Source organism: Antechinus flavipes, chromosome 3 (genome assembly GCF_016432865.1).
Source record: "Antechinus flavipes isolate AdamAnt ecotype Samford, QLD, Australia chromosome 3, AdamAnt_v2, whole genome shotgun sequence".
Lineage (NCBI taxonomy): Eukaryota > Metazoa > Chordata > Mammalia > Dasyuromorphia > Dasyuridae > Antechinus > Antechinus flavipes.
The window spans coordinates 444,583,532-444,597,020 of NC_067400.1; the positions used below are offsets into that span (position 1 = coordinate 444,583,532).

Genomic DNA, 13,489 nt, shown 5'->3' on the forward strand with positions numbered 1-13,489 from the left:
GAATTGGAAACAAAGTCAGTCTCCAGTGACTGGGAAATGCTAAAATAAACTGTGGTACATGAATACTACTCTTTAAGAAATGACAAGCACTACAAAATTAGAAATATAATGAATAGAGACAATCCTGGGAAAAAAAAAAAAAACAACAACACACTACTAAAACAACGAAAACCCACAACCACAAAACAAATGAAAAGGAAAGCTGCAAAATTACCACCAAGTTTAACATCAAAAAGAGGAGAGTATTATACCTTACCCCATATTCCACTGTAAAGGAGTTTGTGTTTTGATTTGGAACAATACCTAAATCCAGCCTGTTTAGATGTATTGAGGAATTTTGTTGATTCCAACCTTCTCTCTCACCTTTTCTTTTAAAAACTTTTGTTCTTAGGGATGTCAGAAGACTAATAGTAGTAGTGTATGAGGGGAACTTTAGTGAATTTTAAGACAAAAGATAAGCGACTAAGACAACTGACTGCTTAAACATACCAGGATACCCAACTTCCACATACTAACTTCACAACAAATTGTGGTATGCAAAAAATGAAATGTTGTCATTTAATTTAGTTGGGTTCAATTCTTCAAGACCCCATTTGGGATATTCTTGGCAAAGATACTGGGTTGGTTTGCCACTTCCTTCTCCAGCTCATTTCACAGATAAAAAACTGAGGCAAACAGGGTGGTGTGACTTCCCCAAGGTCACAAATCTATTAAGTGTCGGAAGCTAGATTTGAACTCAGAAATCATCATGTTTAGCTTAGATAAAAGGTGGCTTAGAGCAGACTACTCTTTATCTACAGGGCTGTCAGCAGGAAGAATAACTTGTCTTCTTTGGACCCAAGAACAGATGTCATGATCCCAAAACTTTATTATCCTGGAGAAGTATAGCTCTTACCCTTCCAAGAAGTTTAACAAACAAAGGCCATAATTTCAACACATATGTCTCATTTTTACTCATGAAGAGTTTTTGTAGTTCTGGAATTAGTTTCTGGAAAAAAAATGGGGAAAAATGAGTGGTGAAAGGAAGAATTTTGTTCATAATTTTTTTAAAAAACCTTTTTTAAACAGAACCTTAAAAAATAAAGCTATTCATTCATCCACCACTAATAAACTACTAAGAAAATTTCAGTTTAATAACCTTGTAAAATAAAACATGTACTTTTAATTATGAAGGGATTTCTCCAAACGAATCATGTTATCAAATCCTGGTACAAGTATACACCATGTTAACATACAGTGACTAAATTATTCGGTATTTCACAAAAGACTTGTTATTCTCTATTCCCTAATTTATTTTTCCTTTTTTCCCCTTTTTTATACCTTTTTATTTACAAGTTATATGCATGGATAATTTTACAGCACTGACAATTGCCAAACCTTTTGTTCCAATTTTTCCCCTCCTTCCCCTCATCCCCTCCAATGGCAGGTTGACCAATACATGTTAAGTATGTTAAAGTATAAATTAAATACAATATAAGCATACGTATCCTAACAGTTATTTTGCTGTACAAAAAGAATCAGAGTTTGAAATAGTGTACTATTAGCCTGTGAAGGAAATCAAAAATGCAGGAGAACAAAAACATAGGGATTGGGAATTCTATGTAATGGTTCATAGTCATCTCCCAGAGTTCTTTCACTGGTTCTATTCCATAATTTAAAGATATCACAAATTCTGGGCCAAGTGTAGTAAAGTGTAAGGAATCTCTAAAATATTAATAACTTTACAATATACATTTTTACAGATATCATTAATATGAATAGAAATCTATTAAACTTACATAGGTAACTCTGGCTTTAACAAATCAGATTATATAACAATTCTTTTGTTTGAACTGCAGGAATAAGGGTTTGGAGGGATAACTGAGGTCCCTAGATTTATTGTCTCTATCTTTATGGCATTCAAGTTATTGCCTACCTCATAACTAGTATTCATACTAACTATCCTTGTATAAAATTCTTAGGAGGGAATATTACTTGAGAAGTCCTTCACAGAAGGCTTTAGCTTAGGGCAGGCTTTGCCAAAAGCTATCTTTCTCTTAAAAATTTCCATTTTTAAAAATAATACCAAATATTGGAAAATATCAAACTTTAATCATCTGTCATTCCCATAATGAATATACTGAATAAATGACATTAGTTATAATGATGCAACATGGAGGTGGTCATTTCAACCAAAAAGAAAAATCATCATTAAGATGAAAAGTTATTTTAACTGCCTATCTCAGAAGTGTCAAAGTCGAAGTAGCCCTCATAAGCCATGGGGCCCAAATCAGATTAAAATATAACTGGGAAATGTTACAAAATAAATAAAAATATAATATAACACAGAAATGTTAATTTGTGATCCCTTTTTGATTTGAGTTTGACATGACTGGCCTTTATCATAATGAAGTAAGTCTAGATTATCAGCAAGTTATTCTAATGAGTTAAACTGGCAGATTGTACATAAAAGTAGAAAGATTCTGATATACTGATTTTTGAATTTGCAATCCAAGGATAATATAGGTTAACCACTAGGTAATGAATTTTTTCTAGTTCATTCAAGTTACCTTGTTAAGATAACAACAACAGTCTATTGGGAAGGTAAACTGATTCGGTTACAAAACTAGGAATGTAATCTTCACAGAGTATTGTCTTTCACTTCCCAAAAATATTAAAGTCTATGCTGTTTTGTGAAGTATACTACTCCCCTTATTATCAACATGAGGGCATAGATTCTAACCTAAAAATGTTACCTCCAACATCTAACAAATTGCTCTTTGAAGCTGGTAATGAAAAGATTTGAACTCAAAATCCTAATAAAAATGCCTTTTGCAGCCTTAATTTCCTCATCTGTAACATAGGGATAATAACAACACCCATCTATCTTTCAGGGTTGTGAGAACCAAAATGATATGACATATATAAAATACTTTGCAAACCTTAAAACACTTTGTTATGGCTATTATTCTGCGGTATAATTATATTAGAATAAATGTTTTAAGCTCCTTTCTAATCAAGACTACTGCATGTATCACCCATTTAAAAACATTAAATAAAATACAAAAAACACCACTTGACACAAAACAAAGTACCAAAGGTGAAATTATCAAATTATCAAAAACAAAAACAATGAACTATCAAGAAAGTTTGCAAAACAAAACCAAGTTACAATCTGAAACTCGATAAAATATCAATTTGTAATTAGAAAAAATAATTATTAATTCAGTTTCTCAAATGGCAAATAATATGACTTAAGATTACTTGTAAAATTTTTAGTAACATGGCCCTCTAATATTAGGCTATGTTAAATATTGGGTATTGTCATACTAAGATGATATAATGCATAATTTTCTGTCCCTTTTTTTTTTGTCTTTAAGAAAACTATTTTAAAAAACTTAAAATTACCACTCACAGTTGTCATAAGTTGCTCAGTAACAGCTGCTACTTCTTGCTGTTTCTTGAGCAACAATGGCATTCCCATCTCTAGTGCAGTTGCTCCCCGTAAATGTACTTTTTGGGCTGAATGTACCACTAAAGGTATGATCAACTTTGCCCACCTCACTGCTTCTTCTTCCATCTGAATAGGGGCTTGCTCTATTAGTCTATAAAGAATAGAAATAAATATTTAGTAAAAGTTGGTGCAAAGGCAAATATTTAAGTCTTAACTCTAACTTATTTGCAATTGATAAGCAAATTTTATCAAGAAAACTACCTTATCCAGGTCAAGATTACATACTAGATTGGTGACTAAAATCGCAAGTATTTCCAAAGATACATAACCTTTAAAATCTACATCCAGAATTCAATTCCATTCCAACATTAAATATCTAGTTCATGCCAGACCCTTTGTTAGGTGCTAAGGATGTAAAAGAAGAAAAAAATCACAGATGCACACAAGAAATACAGAAAGAAGAAAACAGTTGCAAGTGGCGGAATCAAACCTTTAAAAGCAAACAGCATTTGATCTGAGCTTTGGAAGATTGAAATGATGAGAGAATATATTTTAGGAATAAAGGAAGTCTGAAAAAGTGGTTAAGAACAGGAACTATCGAAATATGCCTGGGATATAGAATGCATAAAGAAAGTCACTGTGATATTAAGTCTGGAAAAACAAGTTAAAGTAAGGCTATCAAAGGCTTTAAAAACTATGAGTTTATAATTCATATGAAAGCAACAGAGGACCACTTATAGGTTTTTCTGAGCAAGAAAATGACATTAGCTCTGTAACTTAATGGGGTTAAGTAGGAAGCTGGAGTTACAGCACTAGATTTCAAGAGAACAATTAGGATCTATCTGTAGATAGATATACACTTCTCTGCATATTTATATACACATCTACATATATTTAATGGACATTAATTGAATGGAAAAAAAGGGGGGGGATAGTGAAGAAGTATGATAGGAAAAGATAAGGGAAGGAAGAGAAAAGGAGAGAAGAGAGACCCTATGATAATCCAGCAGGAAACTAAGAAGGGAAAACTCAGAAAGGAAGAAAAACAATATTATGCAAACCATAGGAACACCAAATATTTAGAAAGAATAGGTGGCCAACAATTGTGACAAGGTATATACAGAAAGGCAAAGAGAGATTGTAGGAAATAAATTACAAGATCTGTCGGTCAAAAAAAAAAAAAAAAAATCGGCCTGTCAGGGAAATACTAAAAGTAAGACAATCAGAGTCTGAACAAAAAACAAAACAAAACTAAAAACAAATAGATTCATTCTCACAATGGGCAAAAAATATTCTGGGATATAATTGTTAAAACTGTTGTCAATGCAGTTGAACAGCTATATGAGAACAGCCTAACATCATCAAACATGTGCTATAGTGTCTTAGTTTCACCTTTTAAATGTTAACCAAAAACCATTATTTAAAAAACAATATTATGCCATTTAACATTTTATAGTTACCACTTTTTCTTAGCCACCTCTGCTGAGTTCTCAAGATCATGCCCATGGACTGTGGTAATGCCACAGCCCTATCTGGGGCCAAAACTCTTCTTCCTCTATTCTACTATTGATGTATCTCACCAGGTCCCAATAATTTAATTACCATTTTTATGCTGATGGGCAGCAAGGTGCTATAGTGAATAGAGTGCAAGGCCTGGAGTAAGGAACTCATCTTTCGGAATTCTAGTCTGGTCTCAGATACTTACTAGCAGTATGACCCTGAACAAGCTACTTAACCTATTTGTCTCAGTTTTCTCAACTGTAAAATGAACTAGAGAAACAAAAGGCAAACCACTTCCATTATCTCTGTCAAAAATGCTCCAAAAGGTATTACTAACAGTCAGACATGATTGAAAATGACAGTACAACAGTGCTGATGAATCTCAAAACTCTTTCCCCAATCTTCAGGCTGACCTTGTCTGCTCAAACTGGCTCTGAGTTGTTAAGGACCATGCCTAAGTAAAGGAGCAGGTCAATTTTCCGAGAGCCTCCACAGCTGAGAATCGTTAACACTTGAAGAAGTTGCAAAGCAGCCTTTACTAATGCAGATGTTCCTTGTGGATTGGGAATGAAATAAATTGCTGACAAGAGGGAAAAGGAGAGAGTTCAGACAATGCAACTGCCTCTTAGTCTCCTTGTATCACCATCCTCTCACATGAAGAAAACCATTCTACAGATCGTGTTAGATCTCCAACAGTCACTGGCAGGTGGCTCCCGTATCAAAACACTTGAGTTCTTAAACCTATTCATTTGTAGACAACTTAACCTCACCATGTCCAAAACTGAAATCGCTATCTTTCCTTCTAAGCTCTCTTGCCTTCCAATGTTCCCTATTACTGTGAAGGATAATATCACCCTCCTATTCTCCTAGGCTCAAAACCTAGTTGTCATTCCCATCTCCTCACTGTTTCTCACTGCTCAACTACTCTATTGGCAAGACCTGTCAATTTCACCTTTTCAGTGTCTTTCAAGTATGTACCCTTCTCTCCTTCATCACCTCAGACTTCAATTATCACAATTACCTGCTGATGGGGCTGTCCGTCATAAGTCTCTCCCCATTCATTCTTTATTCACTTGCCAAAGAGATTTTCCCCAAGTACAAGTCTAACCATGTTCACCCTCCACTAAATAAACTCCAGTGGCTCCCAATCACCTCCAACTTCACATAAAAAATCTTCTAGCATTCAATTTTGTTCACAAGTTAACCCCAACCCCAGTTTTCTTACACCTTATATCTCCAGCATGCTCTCTGATCCAATGACAATTGTCTCCTGGTTGTTTCATAATCAAAACATCCCATTTTGAGGTTATGGGCATTTTCACTGGCTGCCCTCCATGCCTGGAATGTTCTTCCTCCAGGATTCCCTGACTTTAATCCAAATTAAAATCTCATCTTCTACAAGAAGGCTCTTTCATCCCCTTTTAATTCTAGTGCCTTCTTTCAGTCATTGTATGAATGTATATATTTATGTTTATCCTGTATACAGCTTGTTTAAACATATAATATCTTTTGTTATTCTTCCATTAGATTGTGGACAGGAACTGGTTTTGTCTTCTTTTTGAATCCTCAGGGATTAGAACAATGCTTAGCACATGGTGGGTGCTTACTGACAAGGATCCTGGATTTGATTGCTACACAGAAGATAATAGAAAAGAATATATAGCATACATACTCCCCAAATTGAAGTCCTTAATGACAGAATTAATCCTACCATTCACTCATTTCCAAGGGTTTGGTGGTCAATATTAATTACTAAGAACCACTAAGAACAACACTAAGAAACCAAGTGTTTAGTCATGTCACACTGTCACACTGATCACTCTCTACAAAAGAATTTCTCCCGTCACACACACACACAAAAACAAAACACTTTCCACCAACTAAATAATCATACTCAATACAAGTGACAAAAGGCAAAGTTTCCTATATGTGCTAATGCACACTGTTCTGGTTTATTCAAGAAATCTCAGAATACCAGTGTTTGCGAAATACTTTAGAACATTTCAAATAATAATTTAAATGTGGACAATGAAATACCTAGCATATTAATAATTTACTCCTTCAAGATTCAAAGTACATTAAATTATTTTAATAAGCATGACATTCAAACATACATACCGTATGATAACATTTAGTGCTTCATAATCAACCACCATAGAATGCACATCCACTTTATTAAATACTACTTCTAACATGGTAATTATACTGGGTACCTAGAAAAGATATATATATAGAAATCATCAAGCCTAATTTCAATATGCTTAAGTAGTAGTATAAAGGTAATAAATAACAACTCTACACCTACCGCTTTGCCAACAATTTCATTGGGAAATGTTTGTTTAGACATTACCCAAAGTGCTCGAGTACGTGTATTTTTGTCTGCACTCTTTGTAGCAATATCAGTCAACTGTGAAAGCAGCTCTTGCATTTCTTTTTCTGAAAAAAGAAAAAGCACTTACAATTTGGGTTTTGTTGATTATGCAACATACTATAAAACCATAAAACTCATTTGCCCTGTACTACTATCAACATAAAAGAAAAGGTTCTCGGGACAGCCAGGAGGCACAGTGGATAGAGCACCAGTCCTGAAGTCAGGAGGACTTAAATTCAATCACTTAACACTTTCTAGCTGCATGACTCTGGATAAGTCACTTAAGCCCAATTGCCACAACAAAATATTTAAGGAAAAAAAAGGTTCTCATGGTACTTTGGGACTATTCCATAAACACCATGTTCACATCAAATAAGCAGAAAAACAAACACAAACACATAAACAGCAATGATTTAAGATTTCATAATTGAAATAATAGTTTTACAACGTTCAATTTTAACTTAATATTTCAAGACACACCTGGCATTGCAAATTCATTTTAAATGAATCCGTAATTTCTAAGGCTTGAATTAAAGAGTTCAAGTATAATATAAATATCTATTAAATATGTCTTAGATAATACCTGCTGCAATAGATACAAAAGAAAATGTAGCATAAGAATGACTATTTATATCCTCTTAAAGACAAAGATATAAAGGTGCAAAGACAAAACAGTACAATACAAAGAGAAAAGAAGACTTCTCAACGAAATTCTGAAAATTTAAGACCACAAATAATTTTATACCTGTTAATCCTGAAGTAATTTGGGAGTTATATAAACAAAATCCCATAGCTTGTAGAGTAGCACTATTCAGCTCTGAGTTTTGACTACAAATGTGAGTCTAAAAAAAGAAACACAAACAAAATGTCAACTTAAAATTATGATACTAAAACTGAAATAAATTAAGAAAGCATTTTAATAGAAATTATTAAATAACTAAAAGTGATCACTACATTAAAATCAATTCATAAAACACTTCATAACCATATAACATTGCTACAAAGGTAGAGAAGACTGAGAACGTCCTATGCTGGAGGAAAAGATGAAGACAAGCACAGAAGATAAACATGGGAGACTTTTTTTCCTATTTCACAGCCTTTATACCACAACTACTTATAATCCTATTGACTGTTCCATTCATAGGTCTCATGATTCTTTCCTTTCCATTCCCAAAAACTAGTCCAGGAATTCATCACAGACTACTAACCACTTACTTGGTGATCAATCTCCCATCAACTAAACATGTAAGACTAGATTTGCTAAAGCATCAATTTTTTCCATCACTCCCATGCTTAAAAAATGTTGAAGACACCTCCCTACCTATCTCTAAATTCATGAGTCTTTAATTTTCAAAACATCTGTCCACAAATCTCACTGCCCTTACATATTTAAATTTCTCATTTTTCCCAAAATTTCTGCTCTTCCTAGGCAAGACTCAATAATGTCCAATCAAATATCTGATACTCATTTCCCATTTTGTATGATTCTCCTCTTTCTTGAAATGCCTTTAAATTTTCTGCTTTTGTCTAATCCCAGACACATTATTCAAAGTTCAGGTGACACATAAAATCTACAATTAGAACAATTCACAGCTCTTCCCTTTAGTGTGCCCAGCTACAAATATCTCAAGGAGCTCAATGATAAAAGAGACTCATAGTCACTTTTTGTTGAAGCAGAGTAGAAGAAAACAAATAGATATTCACCAACTGAGGAATAGCTAACATTTGTGGTGTACATAAGTTATATAACATTACTACATTGTAAGAAATAATATAATATAATATAACATAATACAATACAATATAATATAATATAATATGGCACAGTGAATAGCCCTGAAGTCAGGAGGAACTAAGTTCAACTCTGACCTCAAACACTTTAACACTTCTAGTTGTGACCCTGGCAAGTCACTTAACCTCAATTGCCTCAGCAAAAAAAAAAAAAAAAAAAAAACTAATTCAAGAAATACAGAGAAGCTTAGTCTTCCAAGAAATAATGCCAATACAGCAAATAGAAAGAGAAAACCACACAAATTAAATGAATATTGCAAACTTATAATGACCAAACTGGGTATCAAAAGAGAAGAGGACAATCCACCTTTGTTTCTGAGGTTGAGTGGATGTGGAATGCGTATAAAACACACCCTATCAAAATTTTTTGATATATTAATTTTGCATAACTTTTTCTTTCTTCTTTCATTAAAAAAATTCTTTATCATAAGAGATGGCTTTCTGTTAAGTGTGGTAAACAGCAGGTGATATGTTTTTAGATTTCCCTAACAACTTCCACCCTTCTATGGAGTTCTAAAGTATTAAAATCCCCTTGTAAAGGGTTACTTTAAAATTTTTTCCAATGTTTCAGTGGGCGGAACAGATATCCCTTTATCTGAGGCACTGGACCAACTGTCATGGCACTGAAAAAAGCAAGCCAATATTACTCCCATACCCTGTATTGGAGCAAACCAGAAAAAGGAAACTTAGTAACAAATTAAACTCAATTAGTACTTTGAAATCAATGCACTACCCATTACTGTAACTTTTACATTATGATTCTACTCTCTAAGTTTCTGGCAGACAAGGAAACTCTTATATTTCCACATTTACAAAATGCAAATATTTAACAAGCCTTCAAGCTGCTTCATATATTGCTCTACTAGATGATGGAAGTTAATTAGAAAAGATAGGTAGTCTCTGTTCTCAAGAAGTTTCCTCAAATGGGCAAACATATTAAGTATTTACTTATTGATATTTCTCAGTATCTACTAGATATTTTATACAGATTGTCCCGATCTTACCTTCCCCCTCTCCATTACAAATCACTTCAACATTATCAAGCGTCCTACTATTCATATACAATGGGATCTAGCATTAATAAGTATAAGATTGAGGGTCTTAAAAGTTAATGCAGGCCATAGGAACACCATCTCCAGACTCTGAGAATTCATATGAAATGTAAAAGCATAAAGAATATAGCTATGTTAAATATAGCACTTAAAGTGATAATACTAAAACTAAATAGCAAATTTTCTGTTTATATGGATAGAAGCCTATTGAATATTTACTAGGACACTTTTGGTGTTTCTCAAGTACCCCCATATGCAGTCCTAAAGTCTGCAGTCAGTGTCAAGACCAATCCTATGAGGAGAAACACCCTTGTGCAGTGTAAAGATACTTGATTTGCAGTCAGAATCTCTGCTTTTCCACTTAACAATGTGACTTTAGGCATGTCATTTAGCCTCTCTAGGATTCAGTTTCTTCATCTATAAAGTTAAAAAGTTGGACTGGATTTTTCCTAAGGTCGCTTCAATTATAAATTCAATCCTAATAATAAAGCAAAATTATTATTTTCTAACTTAAACTGCTCCAGTATCAATAGCTTCACTTTGAAAATGGTCATGAAAATGGTCTCAAAGAATTTGTAAAACATTTAAATGAAATTCATTTATTACAAACCTTAAATGCGTTATAAAGGCGAGGAAGCTGTTTCTTGATTTCTATAATGAATTCTTTTCCTTCTTCTCCAGTTAGTCGACTTTAAGAATATGAAGGGGAAAAAAATTTAATCACTATTACACTTACTAAAAATATTGATTTCTTTCTTAAATAAGGCTTATACTTTCATTCTTGAGTAACTCATAATCTGAAATACACTTATATCATATATTCTCATTAGAAGGTATTTAGTGTTATGCCACCAAGATCTTAGATTGTAAGTCTGTAAAATTAAACTTCACAATCTTTTTCAAACAAATAATAAAGTAATAAAACTTTAAATACTGTATGAAGATGGTACTGGCTTACAAATTAAGGAGATTAAAGCACAGCTACTACCTTAAAAAAAAAAATTTACCAGTCATCTCAAAAAAAATATTCCAACTAGTTTTGCGACTAAATTTTAAAAAAATAGCTTGCAACATTCAAAAAGAATGGTATAGTTGCACAAGTGATTCCAAATGTGTAAAACCAGTTCATCCACCTATAAATTAACCCTCTACCAACTTTTCAGACCTCTTTTCCTGGAAAAACAACAAAAAACTAGATTCTTTTTCAATCTCAATAAATGATAGAGCTCACACACAAAAAAATCCTTAAGAACTTCTTATCTGATCTTCTCTAACTTAAGCTGGATTTTAAAAGGAACCTGACTTGTGGATTAATTGAAGTTAATCTTCCTTTATTTTCTATCCACTCTTCCCTTCTTGCCTGCTCTATACCCAATCAAGATTTGGAGGAAATGAGCAAGAGAGGTGGGGGGAATGAAAGTAGATATTGGGGCTTATTTAATTGGGGAATTGGGAGAAAAAGAAGGTAAACTGAGACTTACCTGGCCAAGGTCAGGTAGGCATCCACCTGCTCCCCCGCAGAGGCGGCGGGATCCTCCAGCGTTTCCAACAGCGGGGTCAGAGGGCTACAGCTCCGGGCAGTCATGGTGGCTACAATTCGAAGGGGGGGAGCGGGAAGGGGAAACGGAGGAGGCCCGTGAGACGACCACCCCCACACCGAGTACAGACACCCCCTTCCGCCAGCGCCCCTGAAACGCGCATCGCCGGTCCCCAACCCCCATCTCCAGAACCCGCACCCCTCCACGCACGCGGGCTAACTCTCTCACGCATGTTACACTCATCCGCAAACACACACACGTGTGCACGCCCAGACTTCCCCGGTGCCTCTTTACACTCACCCTCCCCCAGGCCGCGTTCCCGCGTCCCGATCTCCGGGTGGAGGCAGGTCAAGCCAAGTGACTCCGCACCTGGCCGCCCTCCGCACACGCGCCGGCCCCGACGCTGCCTCAGCCGCAGCCACTCCCGCCGCCACCCGCGTCCGGCGCCGACGACGTGAGAATTTCCCGGGCTCTTTTCAACAGGGGGAGGCGCCCGAAGTGGTCGAGGGGCGGGAGGAAGGACCAGTGGGAGGGCGCTTCAGGCCCAGGAGGAGAGCGGAGGGGGGTGGGGCGCCGAACGGCGCCTCTCACGATCGCTTTACCCTCAGCCTGGGCCAACCGTACGTCTCCCGCCCGCGGGAGCTCCGTCCGCCGGCGCGTCCCGCGTGATCCCCGGGCTCGGGTGCGAGATCCGGCTCCAGACTGATTCGGCAGCGGCGGCGGCTGTAGGGGCGCTCGCCCTCTAGCTGCTCCCTCGAGCGCGCCAGGCGCTGGTTCCGGCCCAGCCTAAAATGGCGGCGGGGGGAGGAAATGGGGGGAGTGGGAGGATCCAGGAGGTGGGGAAGGCTCTGAGTGCGCGGGAGCTTAGCTCCTGCGAGAGGGAAGTCCAGGAAAGAGATGCCCGAGCCAATCGAGGCCCGTAGCCTGAGGAGCAGTGAAGGCATCGATCGCTCCCCGCCAACCCCGCCCCCACTCCATCTCCTTGTGCATATGGATACCCTGCATCTTAATCATTTGCCTGCTAGGCGAAATTTCTCAATTTAATTTTTATTTTTATTGCTGTCATTTAAAAATTGCCTTAGAGAAATGAGTGAGGTTGGGTTATGCCATAGGAGGAATACAGACCGACAGTCTTTCCCCCATTTATTCATTTTTAGAATTTAATTAGTGTTGTAATTCCTTGTCCCTGAAAACCCGAGTCCCTGGGAGGGTAAGTGATTTTACTTTCAACTATCCTTAGTGAATGACAATCACGTGCAATGAAACCTGGGGTCTTTAATCTTCCTTCCTTCCTTCCTTCCTTCCTTCCTTCCTTCCTTCCTTCCTTCCTTCCTTCCTTCCTTCCTTCCTTCCTTCCTTCCTTCCTTCCTTCCTTCCTTCCTTCCTTCCTTTCCTTCCTTCCTTTCTCTTCCTTCCTTCCTTCCTTCCTTCCTTCCTTCCTTCCTTCCTTCCTTCCTTCCTTCCTTCCTTCCTTCCTTCCTTCCTTCCTTCCTTCCTTTCCTTTCCTTTCCTTTCCTTTCCTTTCCTTTCCTTTCCTTTCCTTTCCTTTCCTTTCTTTCCTTTCCTTTCCTTTCCTTTCCTTTCCTTTCCTTCCTTCCTTCCTTCCTTCTTCTTTCCTTCCTTCCTTCCTTTCCTTTCCTTTCCTTTCTTTCCTTTCCTTTCCTTTCCTTTCCTTTCCTTTCCTTTCTTTCCTTTCCTTTCCTTTCCTTTCCTTTCCTTTCCTTCCTTCCTTCCTTCCTTCTTCCTTCCTTTCCTTTCCCCTTCCTTCCTTCCTTCCTTCCTTCCTTCCTTCCTTCCTTCCTTC

The 13,489-nt window shown here is 36.6% G+C and overlaps 1 protein-coding gene across 2 annotated transcripts in view; it reads right to left on the bottom strand.

Moving 5' to 3' along the window:
• The window catches only part of RIF1 (replication timing regulatory factor 1), a 51,893-nt gene extending 40,104 nt beyond the window's left edge, over window positions 1-11,789 (bottom strand). For both annotated transcript variants that reach the window (XM_051986443.1, XM_051986442.1), the window contains exons 1-7: window positions 11,629-11,789; window positions 10,758-10,836; window positions 8,050-8,146; window positions 7,239-7,369; window positions 7,052-7,146; window positions 3,395-3,584; window positions 896-988 (exon numbers count right to left, since the gene is read on the bottom strand). In XM_051986443.1, the coding sequence (XP_051842403.1) occupies window positions 896-988; window positions 3,395-3,584; window positions 7,052-7,146; window positions 7,239-7,369; window positions 8,050-8,146; window positions 10,758-10,836; window positions 11,629-11,732 (789 nt within the window). In that variant the 5' untranslated portion in view covers window positions 11,733-11,789. The remainder of the gene's footprint in view (window positions 1-895; window positions 989-3,394; window positions 3,585-7,051; window positions 7,147-7,238; window positions 7,370-8,049; window positions 8,147-10,757; window positions 10,837-11,628) is intronic.
• Window positions 11,790-13,489: the final 1,700 nt, after the last annotated feature.